At 49.1% G+C, this 26714-nt stretch overlaps 1 protein-coding gene across 2 annotated transcripts in view; it reads left to right on the plus strand.

The window, feature by feature from the left end:
* The window catches only part of BEST3 (bestrophin 3), a 38123-nt gene extending 22721 nt beyond the window's left edge, over window positions 1–15402 (plus strand). The window contains exons 8-10 of one of the 2 annotated variants that reach the window (XM_087441934.1): window positions 310–461; window positions 14460–15152; window positions 15183–15402. In XM_087441934.1, coding sequence (XP_087298060.1) covers window positions 310–461; window positions 14460–15152; window positions 15183–15402 — 1065 coding nt within the window. Of the gene's footprint in view, window positions 1–309; window positions 462–14459 lie in introns of both variants that reach the window. The other variant, XM_004429405.3, reaches the window with a different exon arrangement.
* The last annotated feature ends 11312 nt before the right edge of the window (window positions 15403–26714 follow it).

The raw sequence follows: 26714 nt of genomic DNA on the forward strand, positions 1-26714 counted from the left end.
CACAACAGCTGTGAGCAAAGAGGAGAAAGTGCCCCTCCTGCCTCCAGGGGGGATGCAGCTCTGCCCAAGGCACATGGCCTGACCACCCAGTGTGGGCACTTTTATCGCCCACTCACCCCCAAAGCCAAGTCCTCTTGTGCAGTGAACAACGTGTGCTGCTCTCTGCCGCAGCCCAGGTGCAGCAAATACAAACCATAGACATCATGTATTCACTCATTCGCTCCAAGTCCCACCCACTCACCAGAACGCATTCTCTTTCTCTATACAACTCACACCTGAGTTATTCTAACCGTGTGACGATGATTGCAGGTCTCTCTTCTAGCTGTGGATGAGATGCACATGAGCCTACCCAAGATGAAGAGGGACATTTACTGGGACGATTCTGCTGCTCGGCCACCGTACACACTGGCAGCTGCCGACTACTGCATACCTTCGTTTCTGGGGTCCACAATCCAAATGGGGTAAGCGCTTTTTTTAATCATCAACATTTAGAAAATAAGTAGGTCACTGTTCTGATTTTTTATACTCATATTGAAATCACTTTCATGACAACCCTCAATTATTAATATCTTATAATGGTGGCCTTTTCAAAATTTCAGATTATAATTAATATGCCCAAAAGAGTTAGAGAGTGAAGAGACTGTAGTTTCTGGTTTAAACATGGTGTGTGTGTGCACGCATGTGTGCATGTGTGTGTACATGTGTGCATGTGTGTGGGGGGGGTAATTTGCACTTTCCCTTGCTTTTGTACCACAGCAAACTTTCCAATAGTTGTGAAATTATCCTCTTTTTTTACTTCCAATTTGAAGAGCACTTTAATTATGTAGTCATTTATTATTTAATTGTGACTATCATAATTAAATGTACCTTTAAAGAGTATTTCTTGAGCATCTGCCCTGTGCAGCACTGTGTTAGACTATTTTGAGACAAGCGAGTCTTAAGGAATGAGATAAATTTTATCCAAAGTTTTCTCTGAGATTGTAATTCAGTCTATGTTTTTCAGTGGTTTTAACATACTGATCTGTCCTGTGCCCTGTGAGCTTTAAATAAATGGACTGAGGCCGGGAGTAAATCGTGCGTGGCTCTTAAACAGTTTTATTAAACCTGACCATGTATTTGATGTTGGAGAAATGTGTGAATGTGGGGGCAGTTCGTTTGCTGAAGGCAGATGCCACTGTTTCCAAGTAACTTGAAGAGTGTGGACAAATTTAGAAAAGTAAGAACTCCTCCAAAAAATTGTTCTGCAAAAAGGGAAAACTTTTGCAGAATTTTTCTTATGACTTTTGACAAAACTATGGCTCTTTGTCCCTGATGCCAGCTCTGAGCAGATCTGTGAAGAGTTCTGTCCTGTAGCTGCCCCACCTGTGACCCTTCCTCCCCCTCCTTGCCCAGCGATCGGCGCTCCTTCCCTGCTGTTGAAAATTCAATGGAGTGAGTTTTAAAGATCTTATTGGCTTTATTCAACGATGCATGCGTCAGGCAGCACCTCATCCAGCAGAGAGAAAGGAGCTCCAAGGAGCTGTACAGATGAAGGACTCTTATAGGTAGAAGGCAGCAGGACAGGCAGTTATTCTAAGCAAAGGTCGGGTTGGTTACTGCAAAGTCGCTGTCCTTTGAGGGTGGCAGGATCTGTCAGGCAGGTGACCTCACCAGTGCTGACCAGGCAGTTCCTGAGGGACTGGTTTAAGATTCCACTTCTGGCAGAGCTGAAACTGGAATTAAGTCTCAGTTTGGTGACATGGGGCTTAGCACAAGCAACTCCATTTTGGGCCTATTGTCTTGTCTTTAACACACTGTGAGGATCTCTGCCTTCAATCCTATTCCTACAAGGCTTTAGTCTTAGCCAAACGTCTCCTGATCCTCACAAATAATGGTTTGGGGCATTCCTCCTCCAAAGGAGCCTGTGGGGCTGAAAGCCCTTCATGACCCGAGGAAAAGGATGACTGGAAGTGGAATTTCAGGACTTGTGGCAAAAAATGAGAGGATTTGGGAGCCAGGAGACACGCCATGCTGCCCTCAGGGCATACCTTGGAGAAGGCCGCCTGCTCCAGGCTAGCCTCGCTCTGCTCCCAGAGCTGCTAAGCCTGGGCCCTCCTCCCACGGTTCTTCCAGGCTCATCCCTCCCCCAGCCGACTGCTCAGGCTCCACCGAAGGTGATGCCCTGTTGTCTGCTCTTCTCCGCCTTCCGTGGATGGTTCCATGGATGACAGCAACCTTCTCAATTTTGAAAATTAATAGAAGATGTTTTTCTGTGAGTTTGTTTTTAGGTAATTAAATATGCTTTAACCTTCGCCTCCACTCGCATCACTGATTAATCTGAAGTATTTGAAGATCTAACTTGTAAAAGAAGAGACCGGCTCCATCAACAGGGTCAGGGGTCATTGTGGTGGTCCATTTGGACCATACTCGCTACTTGCTCTCCATCCGTAATGTCTGTTTAGTTGTTTTTGCATGATGGTTAAGATGATTTTTTTTTGTCCCAAGAGTTTTATCTTGATCTACGTATTCATCCTAATCGTCCTAATTTTACTTTCCTATGTAAGTGTCCATATTCTTTAGAAAGTATTACGTATTTCTCCGATTTCTAAATATAGAAATACAGAATTAGAGATTTACAAAACCTTGGAGAAAATACCTACCCCAAATGCTTATTGGGAAGATTAAAGGAGATGTAAACATAAAAACACTCTAGATATGACATAGAAAGGACTATTATTATCAACCAGTTCAGATTTCTTATTGGTGGATGTCAAACTGAGGCACAGAAAAATGAAATGAATCTAAGCTATTTTTCATATTAAATTAACCCTGGAAATTTGGGACAGAAAATAAAATGCTTGAGAGAAAACCGAGAGATGCGGTGTTTCAGAATGTAGCAAAAAGTCATCAGCTGTCCGAGAGACCTCCTCTGTGAGGACGGCCTGTCTACTAGCACGACGAGGACAGGGATGGGCAAGGCTGGAGTCCGTAGGGGAGGTTGTGAGACATTAACTGGACTCTACTAGAAACAACTGATCAAAGGAACCAGCAGGCAGAAGCCCAGCTGATCTTGATTTTCTGCGTGAATGAAGACCATTGAAGAGGAGCCTCATGGTTCAGGAAGATGGGCTCTGGAAGCCAGCGTTCCCAGGAATGCCCTCTTGGATCCATTAGCATGTATTCTTTCCACGATTGTGCTACTAGACAAGGTGTTTCTGGTCGCCTGTGACAGAAAAACCAAACTCTAACTTAAGCAAAAAGGGGTTCCTTGGGTCACATCCAGAGACCAGCCTAGCTCTGGGTGTGGCTGGATCCAGAGGCTCAAACATCTCCAGGCCTCACCATTGCCCTCTCTCTCTCTCAGTTCTTCTCTCCTCTCCGCTGGCTCCGATTTCAGGCAAGCTCTCTCCTCCCAATGGCAAAATGGCAAGATGACAGCCAGCTGCTCCAGGAGTACAACCTATGTTCTCAGAAAATCCTGTGGAAAGAGTACATCTCTTTTCCAACTCTTAACACTAAAGTGCTGGATTTGCTATGATTGGCTGGGCGTGGCTGACGTGCCCGTTCCTGAGCCAATCACTATCAACAGGGAGACACAATATTTTGATTAGCTAAGGCTGGTTCACGTGTCCATCTTTGGACCAAGGGCTGTGGTCAGCACCAACCAGCCTTAGGGAATAGGTGATGTCTCAAGAAAAACCAGGGTGCTATTACCAGGAGAAGGGTGAATGGTTTATTGGGCTGGCAAAACCTATAGATGTCCTCTAAAATCGTAAAAGATAATTCCCTAAGCATTGAATTGTTCACTCACCAAATACAAGGCCAATATCATGTGAGCCATCTGACCCAGGCCCAGGGAAAAGGGGCAGCAGAAGTGAGGACTATCGTAGCACAGGTGGTTTCTCGATGACTGAGCCACTGAGCTCTTCACACTGGGGTGGAGACCAGGTGTGGACGCAGACATTTCAGAAAAGTGTTTGCTGCTTGATGAGCATATAAAGTCCTTTCCTGGAGGAGTACGTTTTTATTTTCTTATTCTGTTGAAGGTGTATGTTCCCAGCATATTTAATTCAGAAATCACGTTTCCCTTCTTTTCATATCAACGTTTCAGGTTTGTAATCACAATTCCCATGACCCAGAAATTCTGCAGTCAAGGCAACACCCTTCGATAATTGAGCAAAAGTCCCATTCAAGGGCAACCCAAGAAATTACTCTGCTTCGTATTCCCTTTCACATTCAGCACACCACTGATTTCCACATGAAAAGGAAACTCCTTGGAGACAATTCCTTTATTCTCTATATTCAGAAACATGTTCAAAATATTGCCCTATTTTCTATGCATTTACCAAATATATATTACTGAAATAAAGTAAGTTTTTTCCCTTTTTTATCTCAAGTATGAACTTAAAATATCATGTTTTCCCTTGTATCTTCATACGTGGGATGCACTCATTCATTTATTCAGGTAAACTTTTTTCAGGGCTTACTATACGGTAGGTTCTACGCCAGATGCTAGAGAGAGGAAAAAATCAAACAAACCAACAAACAAGCCCACCTCTTAAACTCAGACATAACGAGGAGACAAGTTGTAACACAATGTGGTAAACGCAGCAATAGAGAAATGCTTAGTCTTCTGGGAATGCAATGAAAATATGCCTCCTCCAGCCTAGTGAATCAGAGAAGGCTTCTTAGAGTTGGGGCATCTAACATGCATCTTTAAGAATGAATTCAGGGGCCGGCCCCATGGCTTAGTGGTTAAGTGCACGCACTCCGCTACTGGCGGCCGGGGTTCGGATCCTGGGCGCGCACCGACACACTGCTTCTCCGGCCATGCTGAGGCCGCGTCCCACATACAGCAACTAGAAGCATGTGCAACTATGACATACAACTATCTGCTGGGGCTTTGGGGGAAAAAAGGAGGAGGATTGGCAATAGATGTTAGCTCAGAGCCGGCCTTCCTCAGTAAAAAGAGGAGGATTAGCACAGATGTTAGCTCAGGGCTGATCTTCCTCACAAAAAAAAAAAAAAAATGAATTCAAAGCCAACATACAGATAGGAGCAGAGGGAATCAGCAGAGGGTACGTTCTAGGCCAATATGAGCAAAGACAGAACAGAATGATAGCATATTCAGGTAACAATTTGATATGCAAAGCAGATGAGCTGATAAATGAATCTGGAGAGGGAGAGTGATGGAGGGTTTTATAGTCTAGGTAAAAAGCCTCAGCCTTTTCCAAAGTTATTAAGTGACACAGTCACATCTGTATCCTAGATAGGTTAGCCTAGCAGCTGCTGAAAGATGGATTGCTGGGGAACAGGCTAGAGCCAGAGAGACCAGTTGGCAGCTGTGGGTGGAGTGTAGACAGGAGAGGATAAGGGCCTGAACTAGGGTGCCTTTTGAGGGGTGTAGGCAGTGGAGATGGCAGAAGAGACGGTTCAAGAAAGGAGAAGGCGCTAAGAATGGGTGGATGGTGAGGCACCAAGGATGACAGGAGGAGGTAGGGCTGCTCTAAGGACAGGGCGTGAGCTCCCTTTTGCATGCGTTGGATTTGAGGCATCTGTGGGCAACGACCTGGAGATGGCCAGCAGGCAGAGAGCGCAGGGACAGCTTCCAGGTGAGGGGATGCATTTGACTCTTATCAGTACAGGGGTGTGTTACACCACAGGAGTGGGGGGGGCACCCAGGAATGCTATCAAGTGCGTAGGGTAGAGTACTACCACTTAAAGGCCGGCCAGAGGAAAAGGAGTCCTTGAAAGAGTCAGAGGAGGGACGGTCAGTGCAAAGGCAGGAGAAGAACTGGAGAACACCCTGTCCTAGAGGCCGAGGATGCAAGTTTCAACATCCAGTCTGAAAAACATGGCAGGCATTTGCATTTAAGGTCATTGGAGACTTCAGTGTGAGCGTTGGGGCAGAAGCTAAATTGCAGTGGGTTGAGGAGTGGTTGGGAGGTAGGGAGACCCAGACTGCCGGGGTAAACTATTTTTAAAAATAATTTCACCATGGAAAAGTTCAAACAGATACAAAAGTAGAGAACAAACTCTGATAAACCTCACATACCCATCACCCGCCTTCAGTCCTCAGGTCACGGCCAGTCTTGTTCATCCACACTCCCACCCTCGCTGCCCCTCCGGCCGTCGCATCAGTGTGAGGCAAATATAACCACAAAACCCCTCTCATGCCTAAAAATAAAGCAAAAACTCACAATTCCTTAATTTGTTTACTATCTATGGACCACTTTTTTGAGAAATCTGGACTAGGGGGAGGGGATAGACCAGACAGTCTCCAGAAGGAGACTTGGAGTTGAGGGGAATGGCATGTTTTTTCACTTGTTTTACTGCATTTTAGGATGGGCGAGGCTTGAGGGAAAGGGAAGCCTGCCCCCTCCACCCTGCACCAGGCCTGGAATTACTTGAACCGTTTCTACTGGATTCATCGTTGTGCCCCGATCTTGTCTGGACAGATCCATTAGGATTCCCTGGGGTAGTTACCATAGTACTATCCACTGCATGACTTAGCATCCCTTTTAACAGAGGACCCACGGGAAAAGATTCATCTCGGATATCAGTGGGAAAAAAGAAAGCTTTGCATCTTCCAGGCAACTCTTACACTGTTTACCTTACGGACCGTGAATTTTATAATTGATCATGGTCTCCTTTTCATTTTGGCTGCTGAAAGCTGAAAATCAAATTTGCAGCTCACCTTAGTAAGTCTGTGGGATTTTTTGGTATGTATTTCTAGGTACTGTGTCTGGTGGTCTCATCTTGTTAGTGTTCCTTATTCTAGATCTATATACTAGCCTAATTTTACACATTATTCCATTGTATGTATTTTTATAAGCCACCTCAAATCCTTTATAAGATGAAACAAGATGTAATAGAGAAACAAGTTGATAATTCTTCTTGCTCTGAAAAAGGAAGGAAACAGGGCTGAGTGAAAGGAGCCCACTGGAGGGGAGGGAAGACCCAGGAGCTGGGGGGGTTGACAGAGCAAGGCATAGAGAAGACATGGGAGGCAGGGGCTGGGGCTGTCAGAGGGAGGAGCCTCCGAGCCTGAGCTGGAGGAAGAGCGGAGCATGGACGTGGTAAGGGGTGCGAGGGAAGACGGCGCCTGTGCAGCCAGTGAAGCAGGAACCCGCGTTCTCGCCCCGTCCAATCACCATCACGTCTTCTCCAAAGGAAGTTTTAATTAACAAGGCCCATCTTTCTCTGTCCCATCTGAGACCAAGGAGCTTCTGTTTTAAAACTGTGTTTTATAATTTCTAACACCAAATGAGAGCTGAAGATCCCCCTCCCAATCTTTGTGTGGGGCATGTTAAAAATCAACCTCAGAATGACCACTTTGAATGAAGAAAGGCCAGCTGAAAATCTGAACTGAGCTCCCAAAATAGAAAAGCTTTCATAGATACACCTGTCTTGAGCATTTAATAAATAGTGCTAGTTACTGTATGGCCAGTAGTCTCCTCTTAATAAACCCTCCTAAGAAGTAACTGAGCAATGAAAAATATCTTCCCTGTTTGAGCTTTCCCATGATCACACCTGAGATGACTTCAGTTGAATCTGATTAGTTTGTTCTGTTGTCATAATATGGTACACCTTGTGAGCTGCTGTTTTTAATTAAGGCATCTTTTCATTAGCTTCACCATGGAGACACTATCAACCAAGATTAAGAAAACACCCACAAGCAGCCAAAAGAAGAGTTGTCCATAAGACACACAACAGGAAAGCACACCCGAGCCCCACAGAGAGAATCAATAGTGCACACTTGTGCTTGATACGCCTGACGACCAAACAAACCTCGAACGCTTAAACTCAAGCCAGCATGGCTGGAAATAAATTTCTTTTTAAAACAAATGAACACAAAATAAGGTTCAGGCCTAGCCCACCACAGCTAACTTGGGGTAAAAGGCTTGTCTTCACATTATACCATCATGAGACACTCCAAAATTCTTATTATTTTTTAAATACTTGGTGTTATCCATTAGCACACATTTTTGAGTCTCTGAGGAATGGAACACATGGAAATTAACGACCTGAAGGCTCATAACTGCCTTTAATCCTGTCTTGGAAACCAAAACAGCCCGCAGTAGAGAGGGAATAATCCCTTAAACGCACTGGAAAAACCCTAAAAAAGTATCCATCCATAACAGCTAAAGGGTTAAAGTTCTAGAGAAGAGAGGCCGTCGCTGCTCATGAAACGGGTCACGCCAGTGGTCGTGAAGGGTGTGGACTGTGGTCGCTCTGACTGTCCTGTCACCTGAGAGCAGCCTGTGAACCTTAGGCTGCTGACTGCAATCTCGTTTAAAGAGCATCTTTCCGCCATGATTCAAATAATGTGTCAAAACTTTTTACGTTTATAGTGATCTTAAGGAAGGGGTCTGTGAAGTCAGTTAAGGATCCTCCTAGGAAAGAGGAGAAATATTCCAAGTTTGTAAGAGTTCCTTCTGGTTAGGAGCTGAGGAATTTATCTAAGATCTACTTTGTACTGCGAAACTACAACCACTTAGCCAGAAATAATAACTTTTACTTACCTATCTTCATTCCAAAATTTCTAAGAACATATAATAATAATATAATTGCTTTTTCTGCATTTAAACATATACGTATTCAATGTGCACAAAGCATTTAGGATTGTACAATAAGTCAGAAGTATTCTTAGTGATATTAGTTCAAATATCCCAAATATGTGTGTTAGCAAGCAAACATTTTATTAAAGTGTGGTTTAATATACTTCTATATAGGTGTTTTCTTCAGTAATCCTTTCTTAGCTAATGATATTCAAATATTTTAGCTTTACAGGAAAATACATAGTCTGATATGTACTATTGCGTGCTTGTGCTATAAACAACCAAAAGTCTCAAATTCTGAATCACTAACTTCAACAAAAATGTATCCTTGGAACACTGATTTTCACTTAACGTACCAGAAAGGAAGGGACAGAGGCTCCTGAGGAAATGCACGTGCATTAAGTCTGTAATTTTAGAACTTACTCGGGGATTCTTCTATGTGCCAACAGGGGCCACCACTGCTGCTCAATTTTCACCTTCTAAACCGTACGAGGTCTAGACGCTTAATTTCCTTTTCTAACAAAACTCCTATAGAACCTAACAGTATTGAAAGGCGGGGGGCTTAAGTGAACCTCCACTTTGGGCCATGGTTTTCTTGTGTATCAGCCAGCAGAGGCTGGGTGAGCATAACCAGCATGGGAATGTGAGCCTGGATGGCCTGTTCTTTAACTGATTTGCCGTAATTCTTGGTCCAAACTAGCAGAGAGGCCACTGAGGCAGCGGGAGTTTGCCAGCTCTGCGTGCAGCTCTGGGCTAGCACACCTCCGTGAGGCTCCCTGCTTGAAACTGTCCCCAGAAACGGAGCAGAGAGGAGGGCTGGGGGGACAACCTCCGGCCACTGAATTTTCCTCACAACACTTGCCCGGCACCCCCCAGCTCAGCGTGAGGCCACTTTGCCCGTCTTATAAATCCTGACTACAGCTTTGACGATGATTCTGCAACACAGAAGGTTAAAAATAACAGCATTCTCCTCTAATGGGTCTGAAGAGCACATTTTGCTCTGTCTGTGAATAAATGCTCCTCCTCACGAGCCTCCGCCCAGATAGATTTCCAGGCAAATTATCGGCCCCTCCCAGGCAGCCGCCTGCCTTTGAGCACACCAGCAATTTGAGGAGAATAAATCTGAGAAATCGTGAGAAATAGAACTCGTCATATTAAATATCATCTTCCTAAATCCCTCATTTCAGGTCTGTTAAGATGACCTTGTATTATTTGAATTTAAATTGTCAAAATACCACTTCAGAAGTTGAACAGAGAAAGCAAGGCAAACGTCATCCAGTTTTATCCTTCAATCTTTTGAAGCTCTTCTTTTCCTGATCATCCTATTGAGAATGGGGTTGCTTTGCAAAACAAAAAAAAGAAAAAACGCATTAACTCTTTCACGTCCTCAGGGCTCTTCTGGTCTTTCCCTGTCAGCCACACCCCAGGAAAGCAGGCCTGTCCTGCCTCCTGCCTCTCTGTTACAGCCCTGCTGCACCCCGACCCCCCGAGCATCTCTCTCTTCAGCAGCCCTTACCTAAACCACTGCTGCTCGTGCCCTCAGACATCTGTCATTGGCAAGGGAGACTGGGGGGCTGATGGCTGTGTAGGTGCTCAATAGATATTTCGAAAATTTGGGGTGTTGGGGTTTTTTTAACACTTGAGATTAAAATAAGAACACACCCAAATCCTGACATCAGTCCGACCTGTAGAAATAATGCACACTCTCCCACCTTCTAGACTCAGCTAGAACCAACTATGTGATGGCTTCACATACCTGCTCTCTCCCCCGCCTACCCTCCTCCTCCCTCTGGAGAGTAGCCCCACATGGCACCACTTCCTCATCCTCATTTTTCCTAAATTCCTGTATTGATGGTTTACACTGTGCAATAAATGCACCTTGCAGGATTTGGCAATATCTGCCAAAGTCACAAAACACAGTATTGAGAGGCAAAGTGAGGGCAGGCTCACCCCTGGATCTTCCTTCCCTCGAGTAAGCCAGCTTCCTCCCATCCTCACATTTCCTCTCCATTCACCCAGTCCCTAGGCTCACCAGCAAATGGCTGGTAAGTCACCCTTTCTAACGTGTTCACTGTTAGGCGGCAGCTCTGAGGTGTAGCGACATTTCCTAAAGGACACTTGAAGGAGAGAAGGAGTGACCTCCAGGCAGACCCTATCATGTCCTCCAACCATGTGCAAGACGTCCGTGAGGATTCGGAGACTGCCTCTGAAAGTTTGCCAATCATCGGCAGAGTCCTTTTTATATCTTCTGCTCTTCAAAGCTTGTCCACGTCTATACGGCTCCTTTTGAACTCCCAGACAACCTGCAAGGCAGGCAGAGTAAGGTAAACTTGTCACCAGTTTGCCAAGTATGATGCTAAGTCACAGAGAGGTTAAGTGGGTCTCCTAAGGTCACACAGCTAGTTGGTGTCAGCCTGGGCTGAAGCAATCCTGGCTCTGCAAGCTCCCAAAATAAATCACTTTCCTTACCACAGAGGCAATTCTCGAATTCCACCTCTGGACACTAATGGCTGCGTGGCACTTTCCATGAATGTCCTCCCATCTCTAATTACCTGCCTCTCTCAGTCCGAGTGAATTCCAGAACATAAGACCCAGGCTTTTCAGCTGCCCTTCTCTAATACATGGGAATATAATGAGGGTGCTTACGTCCCATCGTATAATGTTTCTGCTGTAAGTGTTTGGGGCATGTGACGTGGTATTGCATTTGGGCCTCAGGACTGTACTGACCCTGTACTAAGGGTACGCTTTGGAAATCAAATGAGGAGAATCAGAAAGCCTAAAAGGACCTAAAAGGTGCATCCACGCCTCCTGACTGGGAAAGAATCTTTTCAAGTGTTCTATTCTGCACGCTCTACGCTTTAAACCATTTCGTTCTTAAACCACAGATTCTGCTATCATATTGGGAACATGACTGTCAGAGGAGGGAGATGGCATTGTGTGTGGGCGATGAGACCTTCCATCACGGAAACATTCGGAAGAAAGTTCATTAGGTTCATCCCGTGGGGGTTTACCCACTCTTTGATAAAGACCTGGGGGCTTCCTTCATCGCTTCAGGGTGAGATTCATGGAACAGCCCCCAGGTCACAGACCACCCAGGGCTCCAAAGACCCACTTTCTGACAACGGTGTGGAAGGTCCCCAGTCACGTTCCTATCCAAAGCTTTTCTGGAGGACAAGACTGATCAGTGCCGCTTTCCACGGAGCTTTTCCAGCTTGGACACGGCTACCAAATGGCACAACTCTAGTTACGCTCTCCATTCGCACAGACAGTCCCAGCTGCCCTCTGCCTCTGGGATGAAGTCCGAATCCCTCCACCCAGCGTGTGAGACTCTTCATAGAACAGTCCAAGGCCACCTCCCAGCTCTACGCCCAACACCAGTTGGCGTGTCTCACACAGACTCGAGTATTTCCCGTTCCTCACAAACACCCTCAACTTCCCTGTGGCCTTATTTGCTCGAGTCACTCCTTCCACCTGGAATTCTCTGTCTCTCCTGCCTGTCCGAGTCCCACTCCGTGTCAAAGGCCAGCTCAAAACTTACTTTGCCCCAAATTTACCTGTTTGTACACACGTCTTCTCCATCCTTTTACATTACGTCATACAGTACTTAATGCAGCACATTTGTTCACGGCGGGTGCTCAGTAAACTTAGTCGGGTAAGGGGATAAATCTCGTGTGTCCACACCGCAGTCCCTAGAGGCAGGCAGGTACAGGAGGTCTCGTTGGCAGCCCTGCCTGGGGTCAGATGGGGGCCAGGAGGACATCGGCAGCAACATGGGCCTTTCTACAGTTTGGTCTTTGCAACTGGTCCGTTTTTCTCCAATTTGTGACCCCGGGCCTTAATCCTCTTGCCCCCCTGAAGGTACATATCCACCACATCAGAGCATGGTGACGGTTTTTCCCTTAGGATTCATGAAGTTGTGAAGTCATAATAATACCAACATTTTTTCCTAGAAGATTTTGTCATTCTTACAAAGTTGTGTGGTCTAGACGTAGCTAAGGAAAACAAATCCCAAATAAAAAGTCAAGATCCCAAATGGAGGACAGAGGCCTGTCCTATAAAGAGAGACGGCCAGTCCACCTCAGATTCTAGGAGACCCAGCACGCGATCTCAGTGAACCACTGGGCTGGCGCCCCTCCAGTGTCCTACCTACCTAACCGGATCCCTGAAGTGTGACCAGAGACCTGGCCTGAGGGAATCCACCAGCAGGGTCACTGCTGCCGCTGAAGCACGAATCTGCACTCCTCACGTCAGTGTAACAGAGCCCGAGCTGCGCACCGTGCAGGTGGCCAGGAGCCCGTCTGGTGGCCAAGGGCACTGCTGGGGCTTTAGGATATCTGCACCAGGTTGTAACTGGACACCGTCCCAGGACATTTAGCTGGTTAATCGTCTCAGTCATCCATCATTTATTCATAAACACAAGGAACAACGTTTTCTGTGGCTGCTCACTCTGCCCCTCCAGGTCACACTGATGTCATGCTGTCCCAACTTTTCCGTATGTCACATACAATGCACCTGTACGGTTAGAGCATCCTGTTACCATGGATGTTGGTACAAACACTGGACCAGACTGTCGGTCACTGCTGCCACCAGAGCCAGCGCGAGCATTGTAGTGGAAGGCCGGGCTGTAAGTAGTCCTTCTTCCAACCTCATTCAGACCGTAGTCCACAGAGTGTGAGACTGGTGACTGTGCGATCTGAGGCAGGAGGAGGCCTGACGGCTCAGTAGCTCTTACCGTCATCTCAATTATCCATCTTATTTCAGCCTTGAAGGGGAAGATTAAAAATGGTAGGATTATTTGGTTTGTTTCTTAAATGTGAGAAATTCTACAGGGAATTCCTAGCCTAGCAAATCCAACAAACTTAATCCCAAGGGGAGCCCAACCATGTGCGAGTCCACACCACCTCCATGGAGGTTACTACCCACAGGGTCACAGGGCTGCCTCCTTAGCCCTGAGTGAGAGCACAGAAGCGCAGAGGCGGGCCGGGAATGTCTACAGTTACTCCGGGCAAGGGCTGCATTGGATCCCTCATTCCTCCCGGCTCTAGCTCAACACTGACACCTTTGAGCCGACTTTATGTGGAAGGGACTGAGAACAAAGGCTTTGGAGTCTGATCTCTGGCTTTGGCCTCTGCAGCTACACAGCCTTCCTGAATCTCTCGGGGCCTCAGTTTCCCCATCCGTAAAGTGTGGATAATAATAACAATACCAACTCACACGATTACTCCAGTGATTAGATGAATGAATGTGTGGGAGGGGCTTTGTCAGTAAATGTTAAGCTGTTATGTGCACTGTCGTGAATTCAGCTATGAGCCATCGTTTTGGGGGTTTTCTGGGTCCTGGGAAACCATGACCTTAGTTCACATGTAATAAGGGAGAAAGAAGACACACTATACCTTTTTTCTTAATGTCCAAGTCTCTAGATCAGTGATTCTCAAAGTGTGGTCTGGGGACCCCTGCAGATCCCCAAGACCCAAGTCCTTAAGGTCAAAACTATTTTTGTAATGGCACTAGAATGTTATTTGCCTTTTTCATTCCCATCTTTCATGAGTGTGCAGTGGAATTTTCCAGAGACTACACACTACGTGATGATGTTATCACTTAACAGTTGAGGGAATGTGGTTTGCACATTCTTGTGTTTTTTATATTCCTCAGTTATCATTTCTAAGACAGTGAATAGCAGTAGCTGTCATCCACATAGACACATCTCTTGGGGTACTCAATAATTTTTAAGAGTTTAAAAGGGTCCTGTGACCAAAGAGTCTGAGAACTTCTGCTCAACTATCTCGAGTCACGTTCCCCTCCCCACCCCGTTTCCAAATCTGGAATGTGGAAATGCCAACTTGTCCTCAACACTGAGACTCCACCCCCAGAATCAGGCCCCCAGGCTGTCTGCCTTCATGTAGTCCTTGTGTGTTTCAGGTTGAACGGGTCCGACTTTCCCAGCGAGGAGTGGCTCTGGGATTACGAGAAGCCCAGCCATCGCCGCTCTGTGATTAGGAGAGTCAAGCGGTTCCTGAGTGCCCACGAGCACCCCCCCAGCCCCCGGAGGAGACACTACGGGAGGCAGGCCAGTGACAGCTCCATGTTCCTCCCCCCGAGTGACCTCAGCCCAACCAGGGATCTGCTAGACGTGCTCTCCGGGAGCCCCCACCGCGCCTCGGCCACCCGGAAGAAATCGTGCTCCCCAGAGGGGAGCCCCAAGCTGTCCTGCAGCCCAGGGGAGCTGTCCACCATCAGAGAGACCAGCCGGACAAGCACGTTACAGAGCCTGACCCCGCAGGCCAGTGTGAGGGTCTCCCCCAGCAAGATGCCCCCAGCCCCCGAGGTCCCGCTCACAGTGCCAGGGCCCAGGGCAGAGGGCCACCACCAGGACTCCACTGCCTCCATCCAGAGCGCCGACTTTACCGGGCTGCAGCCAAGTGGGCCTGGGCTGCAGGAGGAGCCCCTGGGACTGATCCTGTCCCCCTCAGAGAAGGGGACACCTCCTGCAGGCCACAGTCCCCAGACTGTTTCAGCCAAGTCTGAGAGAAACGTCCCCAGGTTGGCCTCTCAGGAAGCCCCTGATGAGAATGACCAAATCCTGAAAAGGTGGAGCTTCCCGGGGAGCCTGGAGTCTGGGCGCACCTCCGCGGCGGGTCGCAGGCCAGACCCTGAGAGCCCTGAGCCAGCTCTTTTGATTGACACGGAAACATCCTCAGAGACCAGTGGGGTCAACGTGGCAGCTGGCCCTCAGCTGTCTCCTGACGTGCTGTATTTAGTGGAAAACCTGGACACCAAGGAAACAGACATCATAGAATTTAACAATGAGCAGACGGAGGAATCACCCAAAGGAATGCCAGGAAGTTCCAGGACCTGGTTCTAGCCTAGATCCTTACTTCCCAAAACTTCGGCATTGGTTCCAGAACATACCTGGGGGCTGGTCAGTTTTTAAAAAACAATCACACTGTATAAGCTGCTTGAGCTCTGAAGGGCGTTGTGATCCTGACTTTCTGAGAACTGAGAGAACCAGGCACACTCACATCATCCATTGCCGCGTGGCTTTCCTGGAAGTTACGCGGACCACAGGGCCGTATCTCAACCAAATAAGGAACCTTAAAATATATATGAATGACCTATAAACTCGTAGATCATTTGGAGAGGGCCTGCAGACCATAGTCCAGTCCCCTAGTTTTGCCAGTAGGGAGACGAAGGATTCTCTATTTCTTTCCCCTTTTTTTGATTCTTTTCTTCAATCATAAAGACAAGGAGGTGGATCATATAATGCCTCAAAAGCCGCTTTCTAATTGCGATTCTTCATTTGAGGCTTTCTAACCATTTCACACCCACTTTCTAAACTGTTATCACTTCCTGATCCCTAAGCCTGGTCGGCATCAGAAAGCTTCATCTCTCTTCAGTCTCCTTGCCGGCTCTCAGGACTGCTTGTCTCTCTTCCCCCTCTATTCTCTCACCTCTTGTCCTTCCCTTCTCCCTGGTCCTTCTCCTTCTCTAGTGCCTCCAGCCTGTCCCACCTCTCGGTGATGGCATTCTCTCTTGCCGGCTCTGTGGCTCACTTCTGGCCGTGGTTTTCACAGTAGGAGGCACGGGCAAAGCCTCCTACAGAATAATCAAGGATGTCGACAAGTCCCACCTGACACCTTCCACGTGCACGGTGGGAAGGGCCAGGAGGGCGTGGGAGGGCGAGGGAGGGCGTGGGAGGGCGAGGGAGGGCGGGAGGGTGTGGGAGTTGACGGTACCCCACCCACCCCCCGCAGCCACGGCCAGTGCTTTGTGCTTCCCCTCTTTGGTCTTGAACACGGGAGGCAACTGAAGCCAAGAGGACGTGAACATGCCCAACCGAACGCTGTGGAACCAGAGACCAACAAGGCTCGAGTCTGTAACTCATACTCCTCAAGCAGAAATCCCAGTCCTGTCGCCACGTGGGACCACTGACCGTGTCTGCCGGGTTGTTTGGGCCAAGGTGGGATATGGGAGCTGGGAGGTTAAGGGTCCAGAACTGCACGGGGAGGGATGGGACCCTGACTAACTCCCTCCAAGGAGCTCCTGGAGGGCTGCTTGTGGGGCTCCCAGCTGGGCTGAAAGGCCACATCCTAGTGCTGCTCTCGCTGTGTCTGTCACACGACGAAGCTTGACTACACATAGCTCCAGAAATAAAATGACCCTGAAAGCTCCCCTTCCTGGGTGCTCTGTAGAGACCTCACTAATGCTCACGGGACTCCTGTGAGTGGATGCCCTGTCAGCTCCATTGTAAAGATGGAGGAGACAGAGCTTTGGAGAAGTAATGTGACTGAAACCACGTGGCCAGGAGCAGGCAGGGCTGGACCAAGCCCAGCTTTGTCTGACTTGGGAGCCCACCTCGCCAGCGCTCCCTCCTGGGCCGGGCTGTCTGTGAGGCCCCGAGTCTGCCAGCAATGTGCCCAGAACTCTGGAGGCTGCCCCAGGGCAGCTGCGCCTCCGTCTGTCCAGCCTCAGAGGTCTCTCTGGTCCTCCCTGCATCAGTCCACCTGCGTCCTTGTGTGTGCATGCGGAAGGGCGGGGCTCCGCGTCCCAGCCCAGCCAGGCTCCGCCCCACTGTAATGACAGAGGACAGTTGGCAAGAGCTTCGCTTCGCTCCCCAGTTCCTCCCGTTGTGCTGAGCTATAATCAGGAAAACATCACATCCCACCAGGCCACCCAGCTGCACGGCAGCAGTGACATTCACTTTAACTGGCTTTTCTCGGAGGACTGAAAGGAAACAATATTGAGAGAAATGCTGTGTTCTGATGCCTCTCTGTGTTGCTGGATGGTGCCCGCACCCGGGAAGGCACCTGCATCCCCAGAGCACGGGGTAGAGACGTGGGACCACGTCTCCCGAACACGGCTGAGAGGTGGGACCCTTGCCTCCTCAGTCGCCAACCTCCTAATGTCCCTCTAGTCTCCTCTCTTTGGCTCTGTCCGTTGCTCAAATTCAAATAAGTTTCTACTCAGCTGCTTTTGAAATATAACCTATTTTTGTTCCCAAATCCACGGTGATAAACTATACACAAATGGAATCATACACTTTGTGGAGGACTAGGAGAGTGTCCATTGTCTCTGCTTCATCTGTCCCCTTATGCACCTTTGTCCAGAGAATTACTTAATTTCCTCAATATTTCATCAAAATCCGAGGTGGCGCCCATTTCCTCCTTGAATAAAAACTGAATAATGACTCCTTCAACAAGCCCATGTGGTTGAATTCCGCTATGAACTCAAGCCAACAATTGCCCAGATCAGAGGAAGAAATTCTCTTTTCATTTTAAAATGAATTTTTACCCAACACAGACAAAGTTGCAAAAATAAAACTCTGTCTTCTCAGGCGCCTGATTTCTTTGCCTACCAGCCCATTTTCTCCTGAGCTCTGGAAACCGCCACCCCGCACCCCCCTCGGTTCCCCCCACCCCCCACCCCAATTCCCCACCCCCCTTGAGGGTCACGTGGCCTGGTGGCTTAGTCTTTCTGGCTCATCCATTCCAAGAACAGGCGGCTCTGCTCTGCGTTAACTGTCGCACCAGAGGGCAGTGAGGCCAGTGCGGCAGAACCCTTTTGCTGCCCTCTCCCTGCCCTCCAGGGAGAACGCCGGCCCTGTCGCCCTCGTGGTCTGCCATGTGGTGGAAGGGAAGGAGGACGACAAAACCGCCTGCCAGTAACTCCCCCTGAGTAGCTCTATGAATTTGAAGGACCCGTCCTTCTGAATCTCACATTCTCGTCTGTGAAATGGGCTCTTCTCTGCACTGTCTCGCTGGCCATTGTGAGGAGTCGAGGGAGTTTGTGTGTGAAGGCTGGAGCCCAGGCAGCCCGGGGGATGGAGGGCGTGAGGGGACTGAAGCCCCCGTGGATTCACCGCCAACCGCAGAATAAAGGACGTCTCCCCCAGTCTGGTCAGGACCCCTTATCCTCCGGGATCCTATCCTCTTTCATCAGGAAGCTCGTGATTTCTCTTCCGACTTCTTTTTTTCTCTCGTATGCTTCCCCACGCCGCCCATGCCTTCCTTCTCTCCAGTGTTTGTCATTGTCCCTCCACCTCCCACGATGCCCCCGCCTCGTCACCAGCTGTGACTTCCTCCTCCGACCCATTAAGTGTGTCATTCCCCTCAGTCAAAATGTGGACCTGAGAACAATTAATTGCCCTTGTTCTTTTTCCACTGTAATGCTGGAGGATTGGGCACCCTGGTTCCAAGGTGAAGGACCCCTGAGGGCACCCAATCTCCGCAGAGCTGGTCCTGGATCGTTCAGTGGGAATAATGACTCCAACTGTAAAAACTGCCAAGCGAGAGCCGAGTTAGGATCTGACTCCCCCGCCCCTCCCTCTCCACTGTCCTCATCCCGCGACCCACCGCGCCTTCTGATGAGCGCGGCGTAACAGCCACACCGGAGGAATATCCTCACGTCGTCTGTCAGCGTCTCAGGAAGACCCTCCTTCCTCTCGCACGCTTTCCGTTTGTCTTAGTTCGAGGAACCCTAATTTTGAGGACAGTCTTTTCCACTGAAATGGCCACTGAACAGAAGGAACCAATTCAAGAATCCCAGCATTGTTCTCCTATTGGAAATCTTAGAAAACCCAGGAGGAGGATCCCGACCCACGGCAAAGCTTGAGAGACAGACCCCAGCAGCATGGCCTCCACCACTCTCCCTTCAGCACCCCGTGTGCAGCCCCCTCTCCCCACTCACGGCCGAGGAAAACAGGGGCACAGAAACCACGTGTGCCCAGTTACGCAGTTAACTCAGCCTGGAGGTTCAGTCTGTGTTTTGTTTTGTTTCTGAATTAATTCAGAAAATGGGCCTGAGTCCCCTTCTCCACAGGTAGACTTGGACAGACAGTCGCCTGGAATGATCTTCCCGGGGCTCCTCATTTTAGACATTTACCAAGAGAGGCAGCAAATGTCATGTTGTATCTCGTATCCTGAAAACGAATAAGAACATTTCTAACATCGTTTTGTGCAGAAATGCTGGTGTGTCCCACATTCCTGTCTAGGCCAATGGTTCTCACCCAGGCGACTTTGAGCCCAGGAGGCAGTGGGCAGTGTCTGGAGACACTTTTGGGTTGTCACGCTCCTGCCATCTGGTGGGTCAAGGCCGGGGATGCTGCTCAACACCCTACAGTGCACAGGACGGCCCCACACAACCATCGGGCCCAAATACTGAAGCTGGGAAACCTGGTTTAGGCCAATAGGAAGGCAAAAATGAGACGACCACCAAGGGGATTAATGAAGAGAGATGAGAAAGAAATAGAATTAGCAGAGAGCAGATGAACCAGCAGCTGGCTCAATTCCTATTCTGGGTACAGGCTGTGAGCTAGTTGCCATATCTCTCTCGATGCTGAAGGAGCTGACCTGTCAAAGGTAGAAAAACTGGGTGCAAACCCTGAGGTTCACCCGCAGAGAATGCCTTGAGTGACCCTTACATAAGAGAAGTCAAATGCCATCTCTGGCAGGACTGTAATTTTCTGAGAGTGTAGCTTACAGAAAGGGTGGCAACAATACATCATACCAAATATTATAGAAGAATTTGTGCCAATAAACTGCCAGACTGTGGAGAGACGCCAATCCAGCATCAGCCTTTGTATACGTCTTACTTAGGACCAAACAAATAAACCACCTCTTCCAGGCAGACAATTTGCCGTTTTATTTTTCAGTAGAAAATACGTGCTTACAATGAGTGGGATGAGTCTACCTCCTCCCAGGGGCCAAGCAAGCTCGTGGATCCCACTTTCCCGGGAGAATAACATCAGGGGACTGGGGAAGCCCGGGTGAGGTCACCAGTCGGACCCGTACTCATAGTCCTTCATGAAACATTAAGCAACTGCTGAGTGTCATGCATTCAGCTAAAGATGGGTGGGGGGGTGGACGTGTGACCCCTCCACCCTCTGTCATGACCTGTCACTCTCTGCAGGCCCAGGAGAGGACAGTGTCCTCTGTGGTTCAGGATGTTTGTTTCCTTTCATCCCCCATCCTGTCCCCTCCCAACTATTTTCATTTGTTTCCTGTAAAGCTCTGTTAGTAAACATTCTTACAAAATGTGTATTACTGTTTTGTGTGCGGTGTTTTTAACTTGTGTAAATCTTTCTATATTATGGGTCTCATCTGTCTGTCTGTTTTCCTCTCGGTGCCATGTTTTGAAGATCCTCCCAAGTTCCCTGCGCACATCCAGTCCACTCTCTGCCTGCTGCACATCTAGGGTGTCTTGTAGCCTCTTACCTCCTCCCCCGCTGCCTCTGCCCCTCCACAGCGAGCACCCTCCCGTGCTCCTCTAGGCCGAGTGGGAGAGTTTCTGTGGGTGCACACTCTGCGTCACAGGGTCTGCGTATTTAACCCGACTACACATCGCCAGGTGGCGCTCCAGAATAACAGCACCAACTGGCATCCCCCACCCTGCCCCACGGTGGGCATCACTTCCATTTCCAGTTTTTCCAGTCTAACAGATGCAAAGTGACACCTAATTGTTGTTTAATTGGCATTCACCTGCCAATTAAACATTACCGATTTCTGTGTGACATTTGCCTGATTTACTAATGACATTATATTTTCATATACCTGTTAATCCTTTTGGGACTCTTCTTCTGAAAATTGACTTCTGAAAATTCTTTGCCCTTTTATCTAAAGGGGTTTCTATATTTTTCTTATTGATTTTCATGAGTTCCTCCCATATTCTAGAATGAGAGTAGACCCTTGTTGGCTTTGGACATTGCAACAGAATTTTCCAATCCTTTATGTGTCTGTTAAAATTGTCTATCATGTTGTTTGTTGAATAGAAATCCTTAATTTTTATGTAATCAAGTTCATCAATTTTTTGTTTTATGCTTCTGAAATTTTGAACACGACATCCTTCCCCACCCCTATGTCACAATATTCTCCACATTCTTTCTATCTTTACAATGTTGGGTAGGCATCCGGGTTTATTTTTCTCCTTAGAATGAGCCAGTTTCCCCCCCAGAACCTCCTACTAAATGACCAGTTTGTAAGTTCCTTGTATTTCTGCAAATCAGATGCACTGGGGTGAAACAAAACAGCATTTGAGAGGAGTGAAAGGTAGGGTAGTGTGAGTGGAAGAAAGAAGGCTGAGCCCTGACCTCATAGACTCGAGCTCCTCCCGCTGAACACAAACTCCCTCCACAGTGCGTCCTGCCTGTTGTCTCCCCACAGGCGATTGTCCCCCTTCGGTGCCTGGAGTGTGTGCACACTGTTACACATCCGTGCACACAAGCCCACCTCTCTGGTCAGGCCGAGACTAACCCGCAGGAGGAAAGCCTGACGCACACGGAGCTCTCGCTCAGAACAAACAGTGACAGTGTTTGTTACGGGGTAGCTCGGGACCCCGCAACACTCAGAGGAAGGCAGAGCTGAACCCGGAGGGGGGGGTCCACCTTCAACACATATTCAGGCCCAGGATCCGCACAGGGGGAGCCGTCACACTGGGAGGCCAGCATGGCTGTTCTTGCCCCCGACACCTGCCCCGGGCCTTTGGTCTTTCCCACCATCCTGACTCTGCGGGCTGTGCTCAAGGACGCTGGCTGTCAGGTGTCGACCGCCGTGCTGGAACAGTGTGGTGGTTTTGGAAGAGAACTGATCTCACCTTCCCTTTATTCCTCAAGAAACAACACTTTCTGAAATGGGCAGCGTCCTTGATACGAATGATAAACTGGTTATTCATCCAACACGGTCATCGGACCCTACAAACTCCAGAAGGAAAGCACTTCCAAGATTAGAAAACACTTGGGGCCGGCCCACTGTCATAGCGGTTATGTGCGCGTGCTCTGCCGCGGCGGCCCGTGGTTCACAGGTTTGGATCCGGGCGAGCACCAACGCACCACTTGTCAGGCCATGCTGTGGCGGCGTCCCATATAAAGTAGAGGAAGATGGGCACAGATGTTAGCCCAGGGCCAGTCTTCCTCAGCAAAAAGAGGGGGATGGCAGATGTTAGTTCAGGGCTGATCTTCCTCACAAAAAAAAAAGATTAGAAAACACTTTCAAACAAGGGATCAGTCATATTTTTTCCAGTAAAAGTGGATTTTGATTACTTTCATCACTAAAGAAGGTGAGAACACAGGCAATAGCACATTCACCACCTTCAGGCTGTTTGCTCCTCCAGGCCCCGGGTCAGAGGCTACGTGCCCCTGCTGCTCTGCCAAGGAGGCAAGTCCAGGCTCAGCTGTGAGGGCAGGTGGGCACAGTGGGGCAGGGCACACGCCCTTCCCGCTGGGATGAAGCTCATTCACTGTCCTGTCCAACCAGCATATCCCCTGTGCTTAGGACAGTGCCTGACACGTCTCAAAAGAATATTAGATGATGAATGCTTGAAAGAAAGAAGGGAAGGAAGAAAGAATAAAGCAAATTAGATCTAGATCCAAAGTTAGGAGACCAGGAAATCTCGATCAAATGTGACCACAACCTTAGCTGTGTGGCCTACACCAAGTTACTTGAACTCTCTGGGCTTCATCTTGCTGAGCTCTAAAATGAGAGGTTAGACTAAATGAGTTAAGGCCCCTCTCAAATGCTGGTTCCAATAACATTTCTGGAGAGTCTGCACATAGGAGAGAAAGGAAGAAACGGATATGATGAATGTTGAGAAAATGGACCCAAACGGCAGAAAGAACAAAAAGGCAGTGGGGTGGGGAGGGGAGAATAACACCTGCTGGGTTCTGGGGTGTGTCAGGTGTTCCACACTTCACTTCAGTCGGCGCTCGCAGGGTACTTCACCCAGTGTACAGGAGGAAAAGAGAAGTTGACTGACTTGTTGAAGGTTTCGCCACAGTTAGATGTCCGTCTGGATTTGAACCCGGGTCTCTTAGGTCACTGCTGATTCTACTGTTCTCACTGCCTCCAACAAATGCTGAGCTGGGACAGGGGAGAAACCTCTGAGTGCAGAGCCTGACGGAGTAGCAGCCGGTCACTAACCAGTCGACCAGCTCCACTGACTCAGCCCTGGATGTCGGGAGGGGACCCGGCACCTAGTGACCCTCTGTTGGTGTCAGAGCTGCACATACGTTATCACGTTTCGTTCCCGTGACAAACTGCGAGCTGTCGTCACGTCCATCTCACAGAGGAGGGACCTGAGTTCAGGGGAGTGAGACAGTGTAGAGACCTCACAGAGCTGACAATGGGCTGGGCTGCGATTCCAATCGGGTCTGCAGGTGAACCAGGAGGCAGATGGACCGTTTCCCGGAAGCCGGCCCAGCCCAGAGCCAGCCCTCTGTGAACCCCGCCACAGGGACACCTGCTCCCCGCGTTCCTTCCCCAGAACAGCTAATTCTCGGGTAGAACGTAGGACGGTGCTCTGCCATCAGTCAGAGCTGGTTTGGTGCCTGAACACGGCCGTGGATCCACCACATCCCTGTCTTTGTGCACGTGAGGGATACGGGCACAGCCTTCAGAACACCGGAGTCACAAAAGTGTGTGTGACCTGCACGACTTCAACCACGTGAGCTTGGCAAAGGACAGAGAAGCACTGCATAGGTGAGTAAAGAAAGACCCCCTCGCTTCCACCTCCTCCCCGGGGAGCACGGGGCCTCGGGGGGAGGGGGAAATAGAAGAGCTGACCCCCCTCCACCAGCCTCAGTGCCGGTGTGCTGAGAGGGAGTCTGGTTCCTGAAGTCACGGCCCCAGAATTTCTCCAACAAGTCGGCTCTGGAACACGAGCTGAGCATTTCCGCTGCAGCTCAACTGAAAAACCCGCACAATGTCTAGCATCCGGGCACACAGACGTCCTGAGAGACGAACACGGCACCTTCCTAAGAGCTTTCCAGTGCTAAGTCTCACTCTACCAAGTTCCTCGGCACGTGGGACTTTCGGCCCTGACCCGCCTAAGGTCACAGGGGTGAGGTGTTCATCACCCAAGGGTGGAAACTGAGGCATCTGGAAGAACCAGTTTCCATGAAGGGAAAGTGCAATGGTAGACGCACTTAAAGCAATTTTACCGAATCTGGTTTTTTGTCTTTCTTTTTTTTCCACATCAAGCAGAATAATGTTTACCAACAAGTTCCTTTGCTTAGCAGTCTGAGACAAAGTTAGATATACAACTTTGGTCTGCAGTGGGAAACTGGTGGCTGGTAGTCTGATTCTGATTTTCTGATAGCTCCTGCCTGGCCAGGATCCTCCAATTTACCATAGTCTCCACCACTCCCTATCATCCCACATGGGCCTGCTTCACTCAGGTGTGGCCTGCTTGACCCTGGTGGGTATCTTGAGTTTGCAATTCTTTTATTAAAGCATCACCAGCTCCATGGAGACCTCAACCTCTGTGAGTTCCCTAAACTCTTCAAAGAGGGAAAGAATAAGAAGATGCAAAGCTAAAGTTCTCAGATGAAATCCAGCCATTTGTGACAACATGGATGGACATTGAGGGTATAATGCAAAGTGAAATAAGTCAGAGGGAGAAGGTCAAATACCGTATGATTTCCTTCATTAAGTAGTAGATAATAACAACAATAAACAAACACATAGGGACAGAGATTGGATTGGTGGTTACCAGAGGGGAAGGGGGGAGGGAGGAGGGTGAAAGGGATAATTCGGTACATGTGTGTGGTGATGGGTTGTAATTAGTATTTTGGTGGTGAACATGATGTAATCTATGCAGAAATAGAAGTACAATGATGCACACCTGAAATTTTTACAATGTATAAACCAATAAAAAAAATAAAAAAATAAAAAAAAATAAAATAAAGTTCTCAGATCATCTTTCTACTTACTGCTATAACCTCCCAGCAGCGCCACGCGACCACCCAGACCTGTTAAGCCGCATTCTTTCCTCTGTCTGAGCTGCCTCTCTGGTGCACTGTACCATCTCGGCGTTCTCCCTGGCTCGATGACAGTGCCCATCATTGGAGACACATAGACTCCGGGCCCTCACCAACCTCACGTGACCAGGCCCTCCTGGCAGCAGGCCTTGCAGGGACGTCAGATCTCAGAGAACCAGGAACAGCACGTCTTTTCTGTGTCGTCCCCACTCGGGTAGCTCGAGCCTCTGCCCTCGGGTTGCGCAGCCACAGCTGCTGCTCATAATTCCTGGCAGGCTGGTTGTTCTTGCCACGGTCGGGCAGCCGGTGGGGCAGCAGGGCCTCCTGCCGTTTCCAGCCATCAACCTCAGGTCCATCAGTCACTCTGTGTCAGCTCCACAGCAAGTGGCTCGGAGCACTGAATGACAGGGGCACTCCGCAGGGGAGGGAGATGACAGGATGTGTAATTTTTAAAAGCCAGCTCCTCTCCTCAGGAAAGGGCGGGTCAGACAGTGGAGGAGGAGAAACAGCTGGAGGGGGTGAACCCTGTCGGTGTGGGGAGAGAGGCCGGGAAGAGGCGCAAACCCACTCACTGCTCGGGAAATAAAACCTCTAGAAGCCGTAAGGGACCAGGAGCTGGTAAAAGACCGAATGACAGGAGAGACACCAGACACAGAGGCAAGAACGCTCCCGCCTTCGTGGGTCCTCTCTCCGACGGGCACTGGCTTCAGGTTCAGGGGACATCAAGTCCAGAGTCTCTGTCCTCAGAATATCCTTCAGGGGACACTCACAGGGCCTGTGGGAGGAGCCCGGGGAGTGTGAGAAGCAAGAGTAGGAAGCCCAACTAGAAATGACCCTCCCCCTCGGCCGTCCACCGGCATCCGTGCGGACCGGCCCCCAGCTGCCGGAGCAGACGCTGTGGCTGCCTGGCCTCTGTGACCTGAGGCCAAGAAGATCAACGCCACACCCAAGCACGGCTTTCGCAAACCCCGATCTGTAGTTACCCCGTTAAACACACCGTCAGATTTGGATACAAACACAGCTCCTAAGATCCAGAGCCGTCCAGAGGTGGTGGCGACATGTAGAATTTCAACGCTGCTGATGCACAATCCCGTCCCTCCAGGAATCAAACAGAGCAGATGGGGCTCGTGCAGCCCCCATGCCATCCGCACCCAGGACTGGATGCCGGCTGGGCACCAGGAGCACACCTGTCCGATGAGCTTTCCGCAGACGGCATGTGCTTCTGCTGGTCCTTGGCGAAGATTACGGGAGATGAACCAAGTCTTCCGAGGTCCACAGCGTGCCGGGGTGGAAGGCAGGGAGAGCTCCTGTTTTTACTTTATGTTCCACTGAAAAACCAAACTTCAAACGTGGCATGATCAGTCTTTGTCAAGGGGAGAAGTCCCTGAACATAAGGTAACAAGGTGAGCTTTTGGGCTCAATTGCGTGGG

Source organism: Ceratotherium simum, chromosome 17 (assembly GCF_057802395.1).
Source record: "Ceratotherium simum simum isolate JZ-2026a chromosome 17, ASM5780239v1, whole genome shotgun sequence".
Taxonomy (NCBI): domain Eukaryota; kingdom Metazoa; phylum Chordata; class Mammalia; order Perissodactyla; family Rhinocerotidae; genus Ceratotherium; species Ceratotherium simum.